This window comes from Canis lupus, chromosome 9, assembly GCF_003254725.2.
Source record: "Canis lupus dingo isolate Sandy chromosome 9, ASM325472v2, whole genome shotgun sequence".
Taxonomy (NCBI): domain Eukaryota; kingdom Metazoa; phylum Chordata; class Mammalia; order Carnivora; family Canidae; genus Canis; species Canis lupus.
In genome coordinates this window covers 47,734,125-47,756,651 of record NC_064251.1, presented here as the reverse complement: position 1 = coordinate 47,756,651, position 22,527 = coordinate 47,734,125, and the positions used below count along the sequence as shown (strand labels likewise).

The 22,527-nt window shown below is 39.3% G+C and overlaps 1 protein-coding gene across 2 annotated transcripts in view; it reads left to right on the top strand.

The window, feature by feature from the left end:
• METTL16 (methyltransferase 16, N6-methyladenosine) overlaps positions 1-22,527 on the top strand; it is a 70,252-nt gene that overhangs the window by 10,175 nt on the left and 37,550 nt on the right. For both annotated transcript variants that reach the window (XM_025476103.3, XM_025476104.3), the window contains exons 3-5: positions 15,123-15,322; positions 19,936-20,076; positions 22,261-22,376. In XM_025476103.3, coding sequence (XP_025331888.1) covers positions 15,123-15,322; positions 19,936-20,076; positions 22,261-22,376 — 457 coding nt within the window. The remainder of the gene's footprint in view (positions 1-15,122; positions 15,323-19,935; positions 20,077-22,260; positions 22,377-22,527) is intronic.

Genomic DNA, 22,527 nt, shown 5'->3' with positions numbered 1-22,527 from the left:
AATCCTTAGTTTTCATCAGATTCTGAGTCTGTCTCCCTTCCTCTCCCAGTACACAAAGGTTAAGATGTAATGCCCTAGAACTATGGTTTCCAAGCTTTTTTGTCTGGTCAGTTAAAAGTTGAGGAAAGTTCCATATGTGAATGCTTGTACAACTGACTGTGTTACTGTATTAAAGACATTAGAAAACATAATTGAAAGTAGAAATTAAACATATATTTAAATAAGAGATCTAATATTTTCTTTGCATACTCTAAGGAATTATTTTCAGCACCTTACTTTGTAGAAAACCTTAGAAGGATTGAGTTAGTATTTCTCTTTGTTTAGGTCATCCCTACCATTGTTCTTAAATCTTTGTTCTATAGTTACATGTGTACAGTTTTTTTTTAAAGATTTTATTTATTTATTCATGAGAGATACAGAGAGGGAGAGACATAGGCAGAGGGAGAAACAGGCTCCATGCAGGGAGCCCGATGTGGGACTCGATCCCGGGTCTCTAGGATCACTCCCTGGGCTGAAGGCAGCGCTAAGACGCTGAGCCACCCGGACTGCCCCATTCCTCCTCCTACTTGCTCGCTCGCTCTCTGTCTCAAATAAATGAAATCTTATAAATAAATAAAATACCCATCCATGGCAAAAATGGGAGTTGAATGACATACAGAAAATGGTGGTAAAACTGCAGCCTGCAAAGTTCTAAATAGCATACTTAAATAATGTGTGTTTGAGGATATTTATCCTCCAGCTGTTTATAACAAGAAAAATTGGAAATAATCTAAATATCTAGTATGTAGGTACTTACAGTGCAGTTCCATGGAATATCTTCGGACCTCTAGAATGAGTGTACTTGTAGATTATAAAACATAATTTTGTTTCAAGCTAAAACCGAAGTGTCTGCTGATTGCTCTGCATAGAAAGGAACCAGAAGGTTATGAGTTGTGACGGTCAAACACATTGATGTTGCTTTTGTAATAAGTAAAAGTAAGATTTTTTTTTTTTATGATTTTATTTATTGGGTGCCTGGGTGGCTTATTTGGCTAAGCATCTGCCTTCGGCTCAGGTCATGATCCCAGGATCCTGGGTTCCAGTCCTACATCGGGCTCCCTGCTCAGTGGGGAGTCTGTTTGCTCTGCCTTTCCCCCGCTCATGATCTCTTTCTCTCTCTCAAATAAATAAATAAAATCTCTTTAAAACAGAAAAAAAGGGACACCTGGGTGGCTCAGCCATTAAGTGTCTGCCTTCAGCTCAGGGCATGATCTCAGGTCTGGGGATCGAGTTCTGCATCAGGCTCCCTGTGAGGAGCCTGCTTCTCCCTCTGGGTTTCTGTCTCCCTCTCTGTGTCTCTCATAAATAAGTAAAATCTTTTAAAAAATGAAAGAAAGAAAGAAATATTGTTTGAGAGCACAAGCACATGTGCATGACTGAAGGGGAGGGACATGCTGAGCAGGGAGCCTGGCATGGGGCTCCATCCCAGGGTGGGATCCTGACCTGAGCCAAAGACAGACATCTAACCAACCGAGCCACCCAGGTGCCTCAAAGATTTTATTTATGAGAGAGAACGCGGGAGAGCAAGAGCAGGAGGAGGTGCAGAGGGACAAGCAGACTCCCCATTGAGCATGGAGCCTGATGCTGGGGTCCGTCCAAGACCCTGGGATCATGACCTGAGCGGAAGTCAGATGCTTAACCAACTGAGCCACCCAGGCGCTCCTAGGCAAAAGTAATTTTAAATTTTTTGCAGGAGGGATCCCTGGGTGGCGCAGCGGTTTAGAGCCTGCCTTTGGCCCAGGGCGCAATCCTGGAGACCCGGGATCAAATCCCACGTCGGGCTACCGGTGCATGGAGCCTGCTTCTCCCTCTGCCTGTGTCTCTGCCTCTCTCTCTCTCTCTCTCTCACTGTGTGCCTATCATAAATAAATAAAATAAAATAAAATAAATTTAAAAAAAATAAATTTTTGCAGGATAAAACAAACTTGTTTATGAAGAGATAGGAAGAGGATGAGGCAAGCTTGAGGAGAGCCTCTTCTTTTTTCTTTTTTTTAAAATAATTTTTTTAAATATTTTATTTATTTGAGAGAGAGTGAGTGAGAGCGAGCACAAGTGGGGAAAGAGGGAGAGGCAGATTCTCTGCTAAGCAGGGAGCCCGATGTGGGGCTTGATCCAGGTCCCTGGGATCATGACCTTAGCTGAAGGCAGACACTTAACTGACTGAGCCCCCCAGGCCATAGAGCCTCCTCTTATTTCTTTAAGGATGGAAGCAATAGGGCAGCAGCCATGGTGGCGCACCAGTTTGGCGCCACCTGCAGCCTGAGGTGTGATCCTGGAGACCCGGGATCAAGTCCCACATCGGCTCCCTGCATGGAGCCTGCTTCTCCCTCTCCCTGTGTCTCTGCCTCTGTATGTGTCTATGAATAAACAAATAAAATCTTTAAAAAAAAGAAAAAGGATGGAAGCAATATAAGATTATTATTATTATTTTTTTGCAATATAAGATTATTAATAGTTAGCAGGGAAGCATATTTAGAAGGAATCTAGCTGCTCCTAGGTATTATGTCCCTTCCAGTTTATTTAGTTAAGAGTTGTTGATGATTGCATTGATAGAATGTTTATTTTTATAATGGCTTTTTTTAAAAAGACTTTATTTATTTATGAGAGACACAGAGAGAGAGAGGCACAGACAGAGGGAGAAGCAGGCTCCATGCAGGGAGCCTGATATGGGCTGAAGGCAGTGCTAAACCACTGAGCCAACTGGGCTGCCCTATAATGGCTTTTTATTTAATTCCATGAGATGTATGAAAAAGAATGCCAAAATATAAACCAGCTAATGATGGAAACGGAATATCAGATAAAATGGTAGACCTGAGATGGATCAAAGTGTCATTTATTTGCTCAATTCTTAAGCAAGGAATGGTGTGGACAGAGGAGACTCATTTCTGAGTCAGTCATCCTAGGACCAGTCAGTCTTGAGGGTGCCACATAGTGGCTCTAGAGGTTTTAGATTATTTTCTTAACTTTACTGAGACTGAATTTTCTCATCTGAAAAAGAGGGATAAAAGGACATACTTTGGATATTTGTCATAAAGGTTAGGGATAATGCATGTAAAGTGACATAGACACTTAGCAAATAAATAGGTACTCTGACTATTGTGTCTGGTGTATTAGATAAAGTGACTAGGATTGCCTGTGTGATCTCCCTCCCTGTTTTTTTTCTCTGCAGCCATCACTGCTTTGTTGTAATCATACCATGGCAACTAGGTTTTAATTTGTACTTTTTTCACAGTAACCAGCCCCATGGAGATACTTGCAATTTATTTGAGCCCTGTCAGTTGAGTTTGGATAGAGTATGACACTTAATGGATTTATTTTTAAACCAAAGACCCAGCATTGAAGAGTTTTGTCATACATTAAGATTGTACATTTTTAACTCATCAGTGAAGATCTAATTAATAAAAACCAGTGTCAGAAAATTAGGTTGGGCCACTTTAGCCTTTATTTTTGTTACATGAGGTTCAGTCTCTGTGTTAGAATGGTTGTTATTTTAACCCTAGGTTACAGAATGTATCCTTCCAAACTCCATCTATAATATGATGATAAGTATTCATCAGGAGCAGAGCAGGAGTCATTCTGGGGAAATTGGACATGATCCTGTTGACAATAGGCTATTTTGTGAAGCTTGTTGTGTTAAACAACAAAGATTTGATGGAATAAATTGCTAATTTCCACGTGAGAGCTAATTTTAGTTCCCGTGATCTCAGAAATGAGAATGAAAAAAGATCTTGCCTGTGTTCAGGATTTTTTAATGTCCCAGAGTGCTACTGTGACCTAGATATTTAACTAGTAGAGCTGGATGACTAGACTTTGTCCTACAAAAGGATTTCCAACCCTCAGATTAGTGTCTGTGTTTTCTTCGAAGTAAGATAATGAATACCTGCTTTGTTAACAAAGTCTAAGAATCAGCTCTTCATAGATTATTTTCAGTTTTTTTAATTAGATTAGCCTCTGCTTGATGTCTCCTACATTTTGGTGATTAGAATGTAGTTCCTTATTGGGGTGCCTGGGTGGTTCAGTAGGGTAAGCATCTGACTCTTGATCTCAGCTCAGGGCATGATTTCAGGGTCATGAATTCAAGCCCCTTATTGGGCTCCACACTGGACATGGAACCTACTTAGTTTAAAAAAAAGGATATAGTTTCTTATTAATAAATTGTATGCTGTAGTCCGTCAATGTTAATGTATACGTATTTTTTAATAACAAGAATTGTTTATATAAACAACTCTGTTTGAAGGTCCTAAGAAAACATTAATTAAAGTGCTGTTTCTCTTGCTCCAGATGTTTCACAAAGCTATGTAATTAATGCTTAAGCTGCAGTACTGTCTTTTGGTGATTGTCGTCACTGTAGGAAATATCTGGGTTTGGTTTCCAACAGAATCATCCTTCTTTCATGGAAAAGTATCCTGAAACCATGGGCCTGTTATCCTTTTTTGGAAAGGGGGTTCCTGTTTTTTGAAATTATACAGACATCATTAAACCCTTAATGGGAAAATTATAGAAATATATCCTTCCTAACTACATTTATGATAGTAATGTTGCATACGTAAAAGAAAAAAAGGCACCGTTCTTCCACCTTCAGAAGATCAAATTGCTTTGTATTCCTAAGTCTTTTTCCTTATGCATATATAGTATATTTTGTGATTGTAATTTTGATATGGATAAATAATAGGACTTTTTTAATCCCCTTGACATTTTAAGCATTTTCCATATAGTTATAAACCTCTGTTATGAAGGTTGATATTATATAGCAGGTATTCAGATAAAAATATGAGGAGAATGGAGGTGTCTGCCCTGCTCACCCACTCGCCCATTTGCATATCCAGAAGTGGCTCTTACCCTTCAATACTTTTTTAATGCATTTACACACATGGGATTGTTTTTGTCTGGTTTTGGATTTTTGGTGGTTTGTGTGTGTGTGTGTGTGTGTAAGAATGTGATCAAAATGTACACATATGCTTTTATTCAAAGACTTTTTTACTTTTTAAGATTTTACATATTTGGGGCACCTGGGTGGCTCAACGGTTGAGCATCTGCCTTCGGATTAGGTTGTGATCTCAGAGTTCTGGATCGAGTTCTGCATCGGGCTCCCTGTGGGGAGCCTGCTTCTCTTTGCCTGTGTATCTTCCTCTCTCTTGTCTCATGAATAGATAAATAAAAGTCTTAAAAAAAAAAAAAAGATTTTACTTATTTATTTGACAGAGAGAGAAAGAGAGAGAGAGAACCAGAGAGCACAAGTGGGGAGAACAACAGGGGGGGCAATGGAGAGGGAGAAACAGTCCCGATGCAGGACTCAATCCTAGGACCCTGAGATCATGACTTGAGCCCAAGAGACACTTAACTGATTGAGCCACCCAGGTGCCCCCAGGATCTTTGTTTCTGTATGATACTGTGATCTAATTGCTTATTTGACCCTTGGGATATTTAAGTTAAAAAAAAAATTAAGGGGGAATGCCAGGGTGGTTCAGTCATTTAAGTGTCTGACTCTTGATTTTTGCTCAGGTTGTAAGATTGAGCCCTGTGTCAGGGTCTGCACTAGACATGAAACCTGCTTAAGATTCTCTCTCTGTGGGCAGCCCCAGTGGCACAGCGGTTTAGCACCGCCTGCAGCCCGGGGTGTGATCCTGGAGACCCGGGATCGAGTCCCATATCGGGTTCCCTGCATGGAGCCTGCTTCTCCCTCTGCCTGTGTCTCTGCCTCTCTCTCTGTGTGTGTCTCTATGAATAAATAAATAAAATCTTAAAAAAAAAAAAAAAGAAAAGATTCTCTCTCTCTCCCCCTCTGGCCACCTCTCTCCTCTTTCTGTCCCTCTCTAAACAAAAATCAGTTGTGGAGAAGTATGAGTTGGTGGAAAACACAACGAAAGACCATGGGTCTGCTTTGGGTTTTGTTCAATTATTATTCATAATTTGCACTATTACTATTATTACTATGTTCTAATCAGATCTGGCATGTGGATCCCATACTCTCCCCTCATCTTAGGAACCTTAGTTAAGTTTCCCTTCTAATTATTTAATCTCTATCAACTGGCTTTTTCTCTTTGACTTTTAGAAATTTGAGATATAATTCACATATTATAAAATCATTTTATTTTAAAGATTTACCTATTTATTTGAGAGAGAGAAAGTGCGCACACATAGTGGGGAGGGGTAGAGGAAGAGAGAAACCTCTCTGTACTTGGCACAGAGCCTGACATGGGGCTTGGTTTCACAACCACGACACAAGCTGAAACCAAGAGTCGGATGCTCGACCAACTGTGCCACCCAGGTGCTCCTAAAATCATTATTTTAAAATGTACATTTCAGTTCTTAATATGTCACAGGATTGTGCAAACATCACCACTAATTCCACAACATTTTTTGTCACCTCCAAAAGAAAACTATTCAGCAGTCACTTCCAACTCCTTCCCTTCTCTTTGTAGCCTTTGGCAACCACTAATCTGCTTACTTTCTCTACATATTTGCATGTTTTGGACATTTCGTATAAGTGGAATCATAATATGTGATCTTTGTGACTTTCCATTGACTGTTGTTTTTTGTTTTTTTTTTTGTTTTTTTAAGATTTTATTATTCATGAGAGACACAGAGGGACTCCAGGGTCTCCAGGATCAGGCCCTGGGCTGAAGGTGGCGCTAAACAGCTGTACCACCTGGGCTGCCCTCCATTGACTTTTAAATTCTTCAGTTAAAAAATTACTAATAAAATCTCTCCATCAACCCTACCATTTCCACTGCCCCATCTCACTTCTTCCCTTGCACCACTCAGCTTCTTGAAGAATGTTTTTGCCATCTTCATTTTTCCCACACCATACTTAATCTTCAGCTCATTGCAGGGTGGTTTCTAATTGAAAAGGTCTCCAGTGGTCTTGTGTCACTAAATGCAGTTTTGGTTTTTATTTTACTTTTGAGAAGCAGGTTACTTTACAATGACACTGTTCTTCATGGATACCCTCTTCCCTTGGCTTCCTTGGCACTACACTTTTCTTCTACCCTTTGTGTCTCCTTGCATTGCTTCCTTGTAGTGATTGTATATACTACCATTAAAGGAGTCTTCAAGGCTTAGTGCAGAGCTCTCTTTTCTTCTAATATTGTGTTTTCCCCCTAAACTTTCTCATCACTCCAGGGCCTCATTTGTCCGTTTGCAAATAACTCATACCTTTGTTTCCCTAGATGAATTTTCTGGCCTCTATACCTAGAGATTGCTGCTTCCTTAGTATCTCTGCTTGAATGTCTCCAATTCAGCTCAGATTTGTGATATTTACCCTAGAAAATGATTCTCTTGTCAGAGTACCCAATTTTAGTGAATGTCATTAGTGGTCTATCCTGTTGAATAAGCCAGATCTCTAGGGAACTTCTATGAATACATGCTTTCTCACTTCACATACAAGTCCATTACCACATCTTGTAAATTTTCCTTCCTGAATATCTCTTAATTCTTTTTACTTTCTGCTATCTTTGCCACTGCCACCTTTATCCAGCTTCTTAACTCATGTTAATGCAATGTTCCTTTCCTCCAATTCTTTGTTAATTTTTATTCTTCTCTCAGTTACTAGCACGGTTACCTTTTCTGACTTTTCTAAGGTAGTTCCCACTAATTATGTAGGTTTCACAGCACCTTGTACCTATCTTACAGCATTCATCACAGTGACAATTTTACACGTATTTGAGTGATTCTACCAGACTGTCATTGTCAGGAAGGGAGAGAGCATGTCTGTATTTGCATATGCAATATCTCTAGCATTTTACACAATGTCTAGCACATAGTTGATACGTGATAAATGTTGAATGAATAAAGGAATAAATGCCCATTGTCACAACTCCATATAACTCAGTTGAACAAAGTAGTGCTCAAAGAGAGTGAAACATTTTTTTAAAGATTTTGTTTTTTAAGTAATCTCTATACCTAGTGTGGGGCTCACACTTAGAACCCTGAGATCAAGAGTCACATACCCTACCAGCTAAGCCAGCCAGGCAACTCAGGAGTGAAACATTTTTATACTTCATCTTTAACAGTATAGGGGAGCCAAGTACCCCACCTTCTTAAAATAATTCCACTTTACAGTACAGCCTGTCAGCCTGAGTTGTTTATTGCCCACATAGGTTTTTTTTTATACACTTTTTTTTTAAGATTTATTTATTCATGATAGTCACAGAGAGAGAGAGAGGCAGAGACACAGGCAGAGGGAGAAGCAGGCTCCATGCAGGGAGCCCAACGTGGGATTCGATCCTGGGTCTCCAGGATCGCGCCCTAGGCCAAAGGCAGGCGCTAAACTGCTGCGCCACCCAGGGATCCCTGTCTTTAACTTTTTAAAAAAGGTTTATTTATTTGAAAGGGAGAGAGGGAGAGAAAGAGCATGGTCAGTGGGGCGGGGGAGAAGTGGTGGGAGAGGGACTCCCCACTGAGTCTGGAGCCAGAGGCAGGGCTTATCCCCCGACTTGGAGATGGAGTCAGAAATGGGACTGGATTGCATGACCCTGAGATCATGACCTAAGCTAAAACCAAGAGTTTGGATACATGACTGACTGAGCCATCCAGGTGCTCCAATTATTTTTTCCTCTATTTTTTTTTTTGAGGTTTTTATTTATTTATGAGAAAGAGAGAGAGGCAGAGACATAGGCAGAGGAAGAAGCAGGCTCCCCATGGGAAGCCTGATGCGGGACTCCATCCCAGGACCCCAGGATCACGACCTGAGCCAAAGGCAGCTGCTCAACCGCTGAGCCACCCAGGCATCCCTATTTTTTCTCTATTTTTTTTTAAATTTTTTATTTATTTATGATAGTCACACAGAGAGAGAGAGAGAGAGAGAGAGGCAGAGACATAGGCAGAGGGAGAAGCAGGCTCCATGCACCGGGAGCCCGATGTGGGATTCGATCCCGGGTCTCCAGGATCGCGCCCTGGGCCAAAGGCAGGCGCCAAACCGCTGCGCCACCCAGGGATCCCTTTTTCTCTATTTTTAACATCATGTTCATTTCATTTATTTTGATAGGGTTCATATATTATAAAATTCACCTTTTTAAATTGTGTAATTAGTTTTTATTATGTGGACAGTATTTTGCCATTATCACCACTATCTCATTCTTGAATTCCATTTCATTTTGCATGTGTTCTTGTTTTCTTTATCCTGTTTTGTCCTTCTTGATGTATCACTGAAGCATATGATGTCAGTTTGTCCCATGATTAGTGGTGTTAACTTTGATTACTTGTTTAAGGTGGTATTTGTCGAATTTCTTCATTATAGAGTTACTATTTTCTTCTTTGTAATTGATAATTTGTGGGGAAGTACTTTGAGACCATGTAAGTATTCTGTTTCTCATTGAACATTCATCTGCTGTTTTTAGCATCCACTGATGATTCTTAATTCAAATGGTTATTAGTATTGCCAAATGTAATTTTCTAGCTCCTTGGGACATCTGAGTGGCTCAGTGGTTGAGGGTCTGCCTTTGGCTCAGGGGGTGATCCTGGGGTCCTGGGATCCAGCCCTATGTTGGGCTCCCTGCGGGGAGCCTGCTTCTCCCTCTGCCTCTCTCTCTCTCTCTCTGGATCTCATGAATAAACAAATAATAAAATCTTTAAAAAATAATTTTCTAGCTCCTTCATTTCTTCTACATTTGATAGTTATTCTACTGTAAATAAGAGTTGTCCTTTCTTCCTCATTTGTTTATGTAAGTATGGACTCATGTATTTTTTTAATTTTATTCTATGGGCTATAATCCCTTGTTAGCATTCTTCATTCAAATTGTGCTACATTTGGTCAGTGGGAGCCAGTTAACTGGCTCATGTCCCTTTGATTTTCCTCATCTTTGAGCATATCCTGTTTTCTTTTCTTTTTTTATTTTTTTTTATTTTTTATTTTTTTATTTTTTTTTTAATTTTTATTTATTTATGATAGTCACAGAGAGAGAGAGAGAGAGGCAGAGACACAGGCAGAGGGAGAAGCAGGCTCCATGCACCGGGAGCCTGATGTGGGATTCGATCCTGGGTCTCCAGGATCGCGCCCTGGGCCAAAGGCAGGCGCCAAACCGCTGCGCCACCCAGGGATCCCTTTTTTTTTTTTTTTAATTTTTATTTATTTATGATAGTCACAGAGAGAGAGAGAGAGAGGCAGAGACATAGGCAGAGGGAGAAGCAGGCTCCTTGCACCGGGAGCCCGACGTGGGATTCAATCCCGGGTCTCCAGGATCGCACCCTGGGCCAAAGGCAGGCGCCAAACCACTGCGCCACCCAGGAATCCACATATCCTGTTTTCTGATACAATGTAGTGTTCCAGGCTCATTTTATACTTTCTCCTACTTCAAACCTGGAATAGCAATTCAGCTAAAGAACTCTGATTCCTTTTAGTGGGAGTGGTATTTGGAAACCCAAGATCTGGAACTCTGGGTATGCTTAGGACTTCTAGGGTCTTTTTTTTTTTTTAAGATTTTATTTATTCATGAGAGACACACACAGAGAGAGGGGCAGAGACACAGGCAGAGGGAGACTCAGGCTCCACGCAGGGAGCCTGACGTGGGACTCAATCCTGGGACTCCAGAATCACGCCCTGGACTGAAGTGGTACTAAACCGCTGAGCCACCCAGACTGGCTGCCTTCTCTTTTCTCTTCTCTTCTCTTCCTTCTCCTTCCCCTTCCCCTTCCCCCTCCCCTCCCCTCTCCTCTTCTTTTTCTTTTTTCTTTCGTTTTTTTCTTTTCTTTTCTCTTTTCTCTTATTTCTTCTTTCTTTCTTTCTTTCTTTCTTTCTTTCTTTCTTTCTTTCTTTCTTTCTTTTTTTCTTTCTTTCTTTCTTTTTTTTCTTTCTTTCAGGGCTTCTAGGTTCTGATTATATCTCTTGAGATTCCACTATAGCCATCTTCTTTCTGTTTTGCTATAGATATTATTAAACTTTCTTTTCTTTTTTTTTTTAAGATTTTATTTATTCATGAGAGACAGAGAGAGGCAGAGACACAGGTAGAGGGAGAAGCAGGTTCCATGGAGGGAGCCTCATGTGGGACTCGATCCCGGGTCTCCAGGATCACGCCCTGGGCCGAAGGCAGCGCTAAACTGCTGAGCCACCTGGGCTGCCCTAAACTTTCATTTCTAAAAATTGAAATATAATTACAATTACATATATAACCTGATGAGTCAATATTTGTATATATTAAAAATGATCACAAAGTCTAATATCTCTCATCATATAGTTACAAAATTTTTTTCTTGTGATAAGAATTTTTAAGTTTCTCTTAGCAACTTTGAAATTTGCAGTGTAGTATTACTTGCTATAGCCACCATGCTGTACGTTACTTCTCCATAACTTAATTATTGTATAACTGGAAATGTATACCTTTTGACCCCCTTCACCACTTCACACACCTCCTGCCTCTGGCAACCATGCTGTCTATGAGTTTTTTGGTTTGTTTGTTTTTGTTTTTTAAGTAAACTCTACCCCCAATGTGGGACTTGGACTCAGAACCCCAGGATCAAGAGTTGCATTCTCTACTGGTTGAACCAGCCAGGTGCCCCATGAGATGTTTTTTGTTTTTTTTAGATTCTGCATTCATTCATTCATTCATTCATTTAAAATATTTTATTTATTTATTCATGAGAGACACAGAGAGAGAGAGAGAGAGAGAGGCAGAGACACAGGGAGAAGCAGGCTCCATGCAAGAAGCCTGATGTGGGACTCGATCCCCAGTCTCCAGGATCACAACCTGGCTGCAGGTGGCGCCAAACCGCTGTGCCACTGGGGCTGCCCCCCCCCCTTTTTTTTAAGACTACTTTTTTTTTTTTAATTTTTATTTATTTATGATAGTCACAGAGAGAGAGAGAGAGAGGCAGAGACATAGGCAGAGGGAGAAGCAGGCTCCATGCACCGGGAGCCCGACGTGGGATTCGATCCCGGGTCTCCAGGATCGCACCCTGGGCCAAAGGCAGGTGCCAAACCGCTGCGCCACCCAGAGATCCCCAGATTCTGCATTTAAATGAGATCATACAGCATTTGCCCTTCTCAGATCTATTGTACTTAGCATAATGCCTTCAGGGTCCACCAGTGGTGGTGCAATGATAAGATTCCATTCATATTTATGGCTGAATAGTATTCCTCTGTGTTTGTGTGTGTGTGGTTTCACTTTTTCTTTTTAACTTTTTTTTTTTAAGATTTTATTTATTCATGAGAGAGACAACAGAGGGACAGAGGCATAGGTAGAGGGAGAAGCAGGCCTCCTGCAGGGAGCCATTTACAGGACTCGATCCCAGGATCCCAGGTTCATGCCCTGAACCAAAGACAGATGCTCAACCCCTGAGCCACCTAGGCATCCCAACCCTGAAGCATTCTTACATAGCATAAGAAACCTTATTCATAGTGTAGTTTATGTATAGATAACAAACATCTAAATTCTGAAATCTAATCCTGTTCATCATCACTCTTCACAAATTCTTTTACTATTCAAGTTGTGTTTTTCTAAACAGCTTCTTTTTTTTTTTTCTAAACAGTTTTTTTAAAAGAGTACATCATGTCTCTCAGGGTTGTCAGGTCAAGCCCTTGTTGACTCGAAGCTGGGAGTGAAGCTTGTTTAATATTCTCTTTCTCCTCTGCCCCATCCTCTTTAAAAAAAAAAAAAAAAAGATCATGTCATCTATACCCATTGATTGTATATTCCTTAATACGTGTTCAATAGTGTTATATGCTTAATATCCTAAAGCAGAAGGATAAAGAATTTGTTAGGTATTAGACTGGAGGATAATGGTAATCTTTACTGTTTAGTTATTCTATGTCTTCAGTAATTGTATTAATTGTTCCATGTCTCTCTAATTTGCTCTACAAATATTTAAGTGAATATCATTGTACTAATTCATAGTATGCATCATAAATCCTTAAATTTTTATCTGGAAGAACCCTTGGATTTTTATGTACAATCCCTTAGTTTTATAGATGGAGAAACTGAGACCTAAGAATTGAAGTGACCTTCAGTTCGTGGCTAGTTGCTTGCAGATTCAAGATTTCTGAACTCCCATACTCTAGAATATTTTTGCTGTGGGTGACTGTGGAGTTTTGGTCCATGGTATCTACCTGAAGTTTCCATGGTATCGAGGTGGATAAATTACTCTCTTCTGTCTGTCTGAGCATTGAGTTTTTCAAAATGATGGGTCAGTTGATGGCTAAAATGGGAACATACAACTTTAGGCCAGAATTTCAAAGTTTCAAAGCTCCTTTTTTTAATTTGGCCCCAACTACTGGCTTTTTGCTCTTACATTGCCCCATTTATAAATAAGATCTTTGGTTTTGTTTTAAGGTTTTCACTTATCACCATTTTAACATTAAAGCAATTATATTGGCACAAGTTTCTTAAAAAGTTAAACATAGATATCATATATGGATCATAAACAAAGACTTGATGTGAATATTTAAAGCACTTTGTTCATGGGAGCCAAAAAGTAGAAACAACCCAAATGTCTCTTAAGTGGTAAATGGACAGGACAAACCATTAATGCAGTTATTCCTACAATGGAGTATTACTTGGCCACATAAAGGAATGGAGTACTGATACATGCCACACTGTTGGTGAATCTCCTAAATGTTGTGGTAAGTGCAAGAATCTAGACATGAAGACCACATATTTTATGATTTCATTTAGATGAAATGTCCACAAGAAGTAAATCTGTGGAGACAGAAAGTACATGAGTGGTTGCCTAGAACTGAGAGTAGAAATAAGGAATGGCTTGCATACGGGCATGAGATGTCTTTTTTGGGGTGATGGAAGTGTTCTAAAATTGGATCATGGTGATAGTTGCTCAACTCTTAATATAATAAGAACTGTTGAATTGTATACTTTTTTAAAAATTATTTTATTTATTTATTAGAGACAGAGAGGGAAGCAGAGACATAGGCAGAGGGAGAAGCAAACTTCATGCAGGGAGCCCCATGCGGGACTGGATCCTGTATCCCAGGATCATGCCCTGAGCTGAAGGCAGATACTCAACTGCTAAGCCACCCAGGGGTTCCTGAATTGTATACTTAACGAGTGTTATGTAAATTATACCTCAGTAAAGCTGCTAAAAATAGTTTTTTAAACTAAAAATAGTTTAAAATTATTATATTTATTATATTTAAGTATCTTATCCTGTTTTCATTATTAAGCATTTTATACTGCTTTCTTTCCATCTTTAAATATGATTTTCAAAAAGTGCTAATGTCTAGGCGCCTGGGTGGCTCAGTCAGTTAAGCATCTACTTTCAGTTCAGGTCATGATCCTGGAGTTCTGGGATGGAGCCCCACATTGGGCTCCTTGCTCAGTCAGGAGTTTGTTTTTCCCCTTTCCCTCTGCCCCTTCCCCTACCTGTGCTCTCTCTTTCTCTCTCCCTCTCTCTGTCAAATAAAATCTTAATATATATGTGTGTGTTGTGTGTGTATATGTATGTGTGTATACACAATTTTTTTTAAAGTGTTAATGTCCAATGATGTTAATGATAAGAGTTGGGGATCCCTGGGTGGTGCAGCGGTTTAGCGCCTGCCTTCGGCCCAGGGTGTGATCCTGGAGACCCGGGATCGAATCCCACGTCGGGCTCCCGGTGCATGGAGCCTGCTTCTCCCTCTGCCTATGTCTCTGCCTCTCTCTCTCTGTGTGTGACTATCATAAATAAATAAAAAAAAAAGAAATTAAAAAAAAATGATAAGAGTAAAAACAGCCAGCATTTGTATGATACTTACTGGGCATTATGCTAATTTTTCTCAGATTATCTCACAGCAACAATATAATATAGGTATTATTATCCCCATTTTACAGCTGGGGAAACAGTCTCATGGAGGTTAAATAACTTGTCCAAAGTCATAACTAAGGAGACCATCAAACAGGAATTGGAACAGAGGCACTCATGTCCTCCATGTTCCTTGTGTGAAAATGCAGTGTTTTTGGTGGCAGTTTATACTGCTTTTCATATTCTATGACTCTGTTGAACACCCACGTGTTTGTCACTGCACTGAATGCTCTACATAGCTATTTATCTGTGGTCTCCAAGAAAATTCAAATGGGGATTCGGTGTTGTCTGGCCCCCATAGAGCTTGTGTAGCATATTGAATCTTACTAATATTTTATTTCTTTTTCTCCGCCCCTCAGTCTGAATTTTAAAGACCCGGAAGCAGTCAGAGCTCTGACTTGTACTCTTCTAAAGGAAGATTTTGGACTTTCTATTGATATTCCATTGGAAAGACTGATTCCTACAGTTCCCTTGAGACTCAACTACATTCATTGGGTAGAAGATCTCATTGGTCATCAGGGCTCTGACAAAAGTACTCTCCGAAGAGGAATTGACATAGGTATATATGATTTTCAATTTTTCTTTTTCTTTTTTTTTTCAATTCTTCTTTAGCTAAACATAAATTTCATAAATTTTACAAGGTCAATTTCTTTGTAAGCTTCTCTTCTGGATATTTGTGTGTAAAAGACGCTGGCTACAGACACTACTGTTCTTGTTTGCTATACTTGGGCTTTTCTGCCATTTATTTCTCCCAAGAAGGGATTTTCAGCACCAAACGGAGCAGGGGTATAACAGTGCAGAATTCAAGTGAGACTTTTGTTTTCTTAGCTTTTCAGATTACCGTATTGATGTCTGCATCTTTTGGACGTTATTTTTACTCTGGATTATTTGGTGTTAGTACAGCAGTCCCCATATTGGGATATTTTATGATGGCCGTTTATTTTATGATGGCCGTTTAAGATCATGTGAGCTGATACTTTCAGGAATCTCTTGGATGATTATTAATAAAGGGCATTTAATCCAGAATTAAAGAGAGGAAAAAAGTCATTAAGATATTCTTTTGGTTGTAAACTGTTGCAGTAGAAAACACTGTTTAGTTTATTCATTTGGGAAATTAGAGGAAATACATAAGGAAATGAAGCCAGGGTATGTTTAGCATAGCCACTGTTTTAAGGTGATAGGGTTAAGAACATTTTTAATCCTTTGGCCGGTACTAATCCTTTGTGGGGAAAAAGAAAGCTATATGGCTCTATTTCTAATCATGGTAGAGAAAGATACTTTCTAGATAATTGTAAATGTTTAATTTTGACATTTGCATGCATTTTTAGCAAACATTTTTAGTCATCCTCATACATGACCTTTTCAGGTCGTTTATTGGCTCCCCCTTTATGCATGCTCCTCCATGGCTTCCTCCTGTTTTCCTCTCCTTTCTAGTCATTCTTCTCCCCTGTTACTTTCCTATACCTGGCCATAAGATGTTGAGAATCCTTAAAGTTCACTCAGTCTTTAGCCCTTTTCTTATTCAGAATTCTAACTCTAGGCAATTTCATCCACCTCTGTGACTTTTTTCCACCTCCATGCAAACAATTCACAAATTCATATATTCTGCCAACTCAGATCTTGAGCTATAGTCCCATATGTCCAAAATATGGATATCTCAAGAATGTTGTGGACTTGCCATGTCCTAGACCAGACTCCTATTCTTTTCTTTCTGATCTTGGTCCTCTTTCTTCATTCTTTATTTCAGCAAATCCACACATTCCACCCGCCATCCTTGATAGTCCTTGATATATCTCCCCTTTCTCACCAAGAATGTCTATCATCATTTCTTTTTTGTTGTTGTTGTTTTTTAAGATTTTATTTGTTTATTCATGAGAGACACAGAGAGAGGCAGAGACACAGGCAGAGGGAGAAGCAGGGAGTCAGGCTCCATGCAGGGAGTCTGACGTGGGACTCGATCCCAGGTCTCCAGGATCACACCCTGGGCTGAAGGCAGCGCTAAACCACTGAGCCGCCTGGGCTGCCCCCAGAATTACTTTTTTACTCTTCTCACCCACTCTGTTGCCTCCACATTTTCATTTTTCAGGAAGTATGTATAAATCCATACCTGCTCACATGTCACATGTTACCACTTTAATGACCTTTGTATTGCTCTGATAAATAACCAATACTCTCTGCCTTAGTCTGTTAGCATGTCCATTGTCTGTTCCCTTCCCTCTTCTTTGGGCCTTTCTAAGCCTCATCCAATGTGTTTCTCTTCCTTGTTTTCTATACTTGTAGTCTTTAGTTCTTCTTCTTCTTTTTTTTTAAAGATTTTATTTACTTATTCATGAGAGACATAGAGAGATAGAGAGACAGAGAGAGGCAGAGACATAGAGGGAGAAGCAAGCTCCATGTAAGAAGCCCAATATGGGACTCTATCCGAGGACTCCGGAATCATGAGGCGAAAGCAGACGCTCAGCCGCTGAGCCAGCCAGGCATCCTGTCTTTAGTTCTTCTAAGTAAGGCACCATGACTTTAGCTTTTATTTATATTGTTCCCTCTGTCTGTAACTTCCCCACTATTACCTTGTTAATCTCATTTATTGTATAGTTGTCAACTCAAGCCTTATTTTCTCAAGAAAGCCGTCTCTGACCTTCCAGCAAGAGGCAAGTTCCTTGATTATGAACTTTAGAAAACCATGTTTCTTCTTTCATGGTATTCGATTTATTTTTAACCACGCATTCACTTGTCTGATTAATGTCTTTCTCAACCACTAGATTACAGAGTGCAGAGCCTGTTACTTTTTTGCTTACCATAACATCCCAAGGCCCACCAAAATTTTTGGTACATAGTAGGTATCCAGTAAATAATTTGTTGAATGTTCCTGGATAAATACCATCATTATTTCAACATTCAAAATTCTGGACACCCCACAGGAGCTAAGTACTATTGAAAAATGAGGGGTTTAATAAAAGCTCTGCCCTTTTATGTTCATGGCAGAAGATTGGCTGATGGGTTATAGAAAGCTTAAGAAGCGTAGAGCCTACTTGGTACTAGTTTATTTTAATTATGCCCCAAACCATCTAAAATAACACTTGGGGGATATAAGAGGTTAATGGATGTTAGCTCTTCATAAGGAGCACTCTTGCTGAAATCACATTCATTCTAATTAGGGTTTTATATAAATTCTTCCCCTAGACTCCATCAGTTTGCTCTAATTCTATGATTATACACTTTCCACTTTTATTTATCATTACAAGAATTATTGTCCATTTTTAAATGTCACTCAGCTTTCTGAGGGGATTAGGATGTTACAATTCAAGTCTTTTTGGTCTTAAGAATGAAGAAATTTGATTTTTTTGGCAGAGGACAAATCCTTTACTTATTCTTTTTTTTAAAGATTTTATTTATTTATTCATGAGAGACACACAGAGAGAGAGGCAGAGACACAGGCAGAGGGAGAAGCAGGCTCCATGCAGGGAGCCTGATGTGGGACTCGATCCCGGGTCTCCAGGATCACACTCTGGGCTAAAGGCAGCGCTAAACCGCCACCTGGGTTCCCCTACCTACATATTTATTACTTTGGAGGTGCCTGATCTTTGGGCAATTGAAAGAAAGTGTATTTTTTTTTTTTTTTTTTTTTTTGGTCTTTGCTTTTAAATGAATTGAAGTATGAAGAGGTGGTTATCTGGGCCTGGTATTTGGTCCAGACATTTTTTCGTAGAGCTTCTTAAATGTTCTTACTCTGAATGACTCTGGTTTACCAGAATGGTTAGCAGGGACTAAATAATTGTGGCCTCTGAGAGAAGCTTGAGTTCCCTTTACCCCTTCTGTCACTATCTCATACATCCCCAGGGAGGTGTTTGACCAGTTGCCTCAGGGCCAGGATGCTATTGGGTAAACATGATAGGAAGAATAGCTATCTAGGGGACTGTCAAAGGGCTGTTAGTTATTGTCCTAGCTTTTACTTAATTAATGCTTAAAGAAAAAGCAGTACAATGACCCTAGCTTTCCTCTGGGTGAGGGATATCTTTAGCCCCCATCTCTTCCTGCCAAATCCTTAGAAGACTAGATTGGCACCAAGATGTGGTCAGGGGAAAGCAAGGCTGGTAGGTGCTGACTTCCATAGACCTTCAGGAGGTCAGCGCCTGCCTTTGGCCGAGGGCACGATCCTGGAGACCCGGGATCGAATCCCACGTCAGGCTCCCGGTGCATGGAGCCTGCTTCTCCCTCTGCCTGTGTCTCTGCCTCTCTCTCTCTCTCTGTGTGACTATCATAAATAAATAAAATTAAAAAAAAAAAATTTAGACCTTCAGGAGAATCACTGGCTCCTCTTCTCTTGAATGTGTGCTTTTGGATCTTTCTGGCCAAGATTAGTGAGTGGTTATAAAGCAGTATTTGTGGTTAGTATATAGTCTAGTCCATGGTTGAGGGATCTACATAGAAGTTTAGACCAAACCCTAGTTGTCAAAGAGTGATCTTTGCCTGAAACATTTGCCTTGAAATGTCTTCCTTGAAACTATGGTGGGGCAAGCCAATGATTGATGTTTTGGATCAGGATCAGATGTTTTTCTCTGTCATCGCATCTAAGAAATGAATTATCTTTTTGGTTGTTTTTTGTGTGTTTTGTTTTGTTAGTTTTTTAAAAACTACTGATTTCCTTCAAGTAACAACTTACAGATATGTGGGGAGTTGGTCATTTAAATAATCATAAAAATTTTATATCCTATGTATTTTTTATTTTTTTTTTTTTTGCTTTTGGGATATGGGATGTACACTGATCTATTCCAAGCTTTGATTTCATTTCATAAAATTGAGTGTTTTGTGAGATTTAAAATGAAAAATTTTATGAAGTAAATTAACTTGTTTTGACAGTTTTTAGTTTATCAGTCTTGTAGTCCTTGATCCCCACTCAGATATGCACACTTCATTTTACATACAACATACAAAAGAAGAGAGCAGCAGAATTTCTGTCCTCTAAGAAATTTGAATCCAGTTTTGAGGTAAAACTGACTTCTCTGAAATGACTAGAGAGCCCAGCAGCTATTGTATGTAATCAGGTATCAGCTTAGGATTTAAACTGTTAAGGTTATAAGACGAATTCTAAGAAAGGAAGAATGGTGTCTTGGCTTGTTATTCTCACTTCTCTCTCCTCTGTGTGCAATGTGTTTTGAATTTTTGTTTTACTAGGTACTGGTGCATCGTGCATCTATCCTTTACTTGGAACAACCTTAAATGGCTGGTATTTCCTTGCAACAGAAGTAGATGACATGTGCTTCAACTATGCGAAGAAAAATGTGGAACAGAATAATTTATCTGATCTTATAAAAGGTTAGCTCTACAGAATAAATGTCCTTTCAAGCACTGTTTATTAACCTTTCTTTATAATTTAACACATCTCATTTTTTGCTTTAATATACAGACTTTGGTAATTTAAAAAAATATGGGACATTGTGGAAGGAAAAATAAAATAAGATAAAAATGAGGAGGCAAAACATAAGAGACTCTTAACTATAGAGAACAAACAGGGTTGCTGGTGGGGAGGTGGGCAGGGAGATGGGCTAAATGGGTGATGGGGGTTAAGGAGGGCACTGGATGTGATGAGCACTGCGTGTTATATGTAAGTGATGAATCACTAAATTATACTCCTGAAACTAATACGCTATATATTAACTAACTTGAATTTAAATAAAATCTTGGAAATAAGTAGAACAGAAAAAAAAATGGTACATTGTAATGAGGTTTGCAGCTTTGTTATCAGAGTTAACTCTAAAGGAAATATGGTAAATACTGTTAATCCTTATAATTTTTGGATTCTGTATTTGTGAATTTGCCTTTTGGGGTTTAACCTCAAAATCAGTACTTGAGGTACTTTTATGGTCATTCACAGACATGTGTAGAGTGGCAAAAAAATTGAGTTATCCAACATGCAGGTTCCCAGCTGAAATTGAACAAGGTGATGCCCTGTCTTGTTTCAACTCTGTCCTGTAGACAGTGTCATTTTCATAGTCCATTTAATGTCACGTTCTTTGCACTTTTGTGCATTTTCTTGGTGATTTTGCTATTTAAAATGGCCCCTAAACATAGTGGTTAAGTGCTATCTAGTAGGTGTTCCTTAAGTATAAGAAGACTATGATGAATGTTACAGAGCAAATACATGAGTTAGAAAAGCTTCATTCAGGGATCCCTGGGTGGCGCAGCGGTTTGGCACCTGCCTTTGGCCCAGGGCGTGATCCTGGAGACCCGGGATCGAATCCCACGTCGGGCTCCCGGTGCATGGAGCCTGCTTCTCCCTCTGCCTGTGTCTGCCTCTCTCTCTCTCTCTCTCTCTCTCTCTCTCTCTGTGACTATCATAAATAAAAAAAAAAAAAGAAAAGCTTCATTCAGATGAGTTTTGTGCTATGGGCCGCCATTTTAGTGTTAACGAATCAACAATGTATATTAAAGTGTCTTTAAACAGAAACACATATATAATTATAATATTGTTCAGTTGTTGAGAATGTTTGATCAGAGGCTCACAGTTACCTAACCCTATATTTCTCTTAGGAGCCATTGGTTCCAACTCAGTGTTCATTCATGGTGGCTTTATAGAACATAACTACTATGAATGAATTATGGAAAATAATTGTATATAAAATAACCTAGTCACCAGGATTTTAAAAGTAAAACCCTGCTATATACCATCTTTTTTATTTCAGTACATGAAATTGTGCCACAGATAGTCAAGCCCCATTAGTAACCAGTTACTTTTAATTAATTTTGTCCTTATGGTATATTTGAAGAGTAGTTCATTTTTTCTTTTTTTCATTAAAGAGAATTTAGGTCTTTTTATGAAACTAGGCTTTTCTCACTGGTGTTAAGCATATCATTATGTGTTTTTCAGTTGTCCATTTCTGTGTTATAAATTACTCCAAAATCTAGCAACTTTTTAAAAAATTTTAAATTAATTTGCTAACATATAGTATAACATCCAGTGTTCAACTCATCAAGTGCTCTCCTTAGTGCCTGTCAAAATCTAGTAACTTTAAACAATAAATATTTATCTCATAATTTGTGTGGGCAGGAAATTTGGGCATGGCCTAGATGGGTGGTTCTGGTTCAGGCTGATGAATCTGCAGTTATCTGAAGGATTGACTGGGGATAGAGGTTTGCTTCCAAGATGATTCACATAACATGGCTGTTGGTGGGAAATTTGATTCATTCACGTGGATCTCTCCTCTAGGCCACTTGAGCCACTTTACAGTGTGTTAGCTGGCTTCTCTTAGTTCAGTTAATTCAAGAAATAGGACAAGGAAGAAGCCATTTTTCTTTGATGACCTAGCCTCAGAAGTGACATCCTTTCACTTCATATTCATTCTGTTCAATAAAAATGAGTCACTGAGTACAGCCTATATTCAAGGAGAGGGAAATTAAACTCTTATCTATTGAAGGAACTAGTGTCATAGAATCTGTGGTCATATTTGAAAACTATCAGAACATTAAGAGTAGTTAACAGTTCCTGTTTTTTTCTCCTAGTGGTAAAAGTACCACAGAAGACACTCTTGATGGATGCCCTTAAAGAAGAATCTGAGATAATCTATGATTTTTGCATGTGCAACCCTCCCTTTTTTGCCAATCAGTTGGAAGCCAAGGTAAAGCATCTTTTGGTTTAAGATTAACTATTTATCTAAGTTGCTGATGTTTGCAAAGATAGGGGCAAGGAACAACTTTTATTTTGGAAACTGAATTAGGATGCTTCTGGTATCAAGCACCTGAGGACTCAATTCAGATTGATTTAATAAA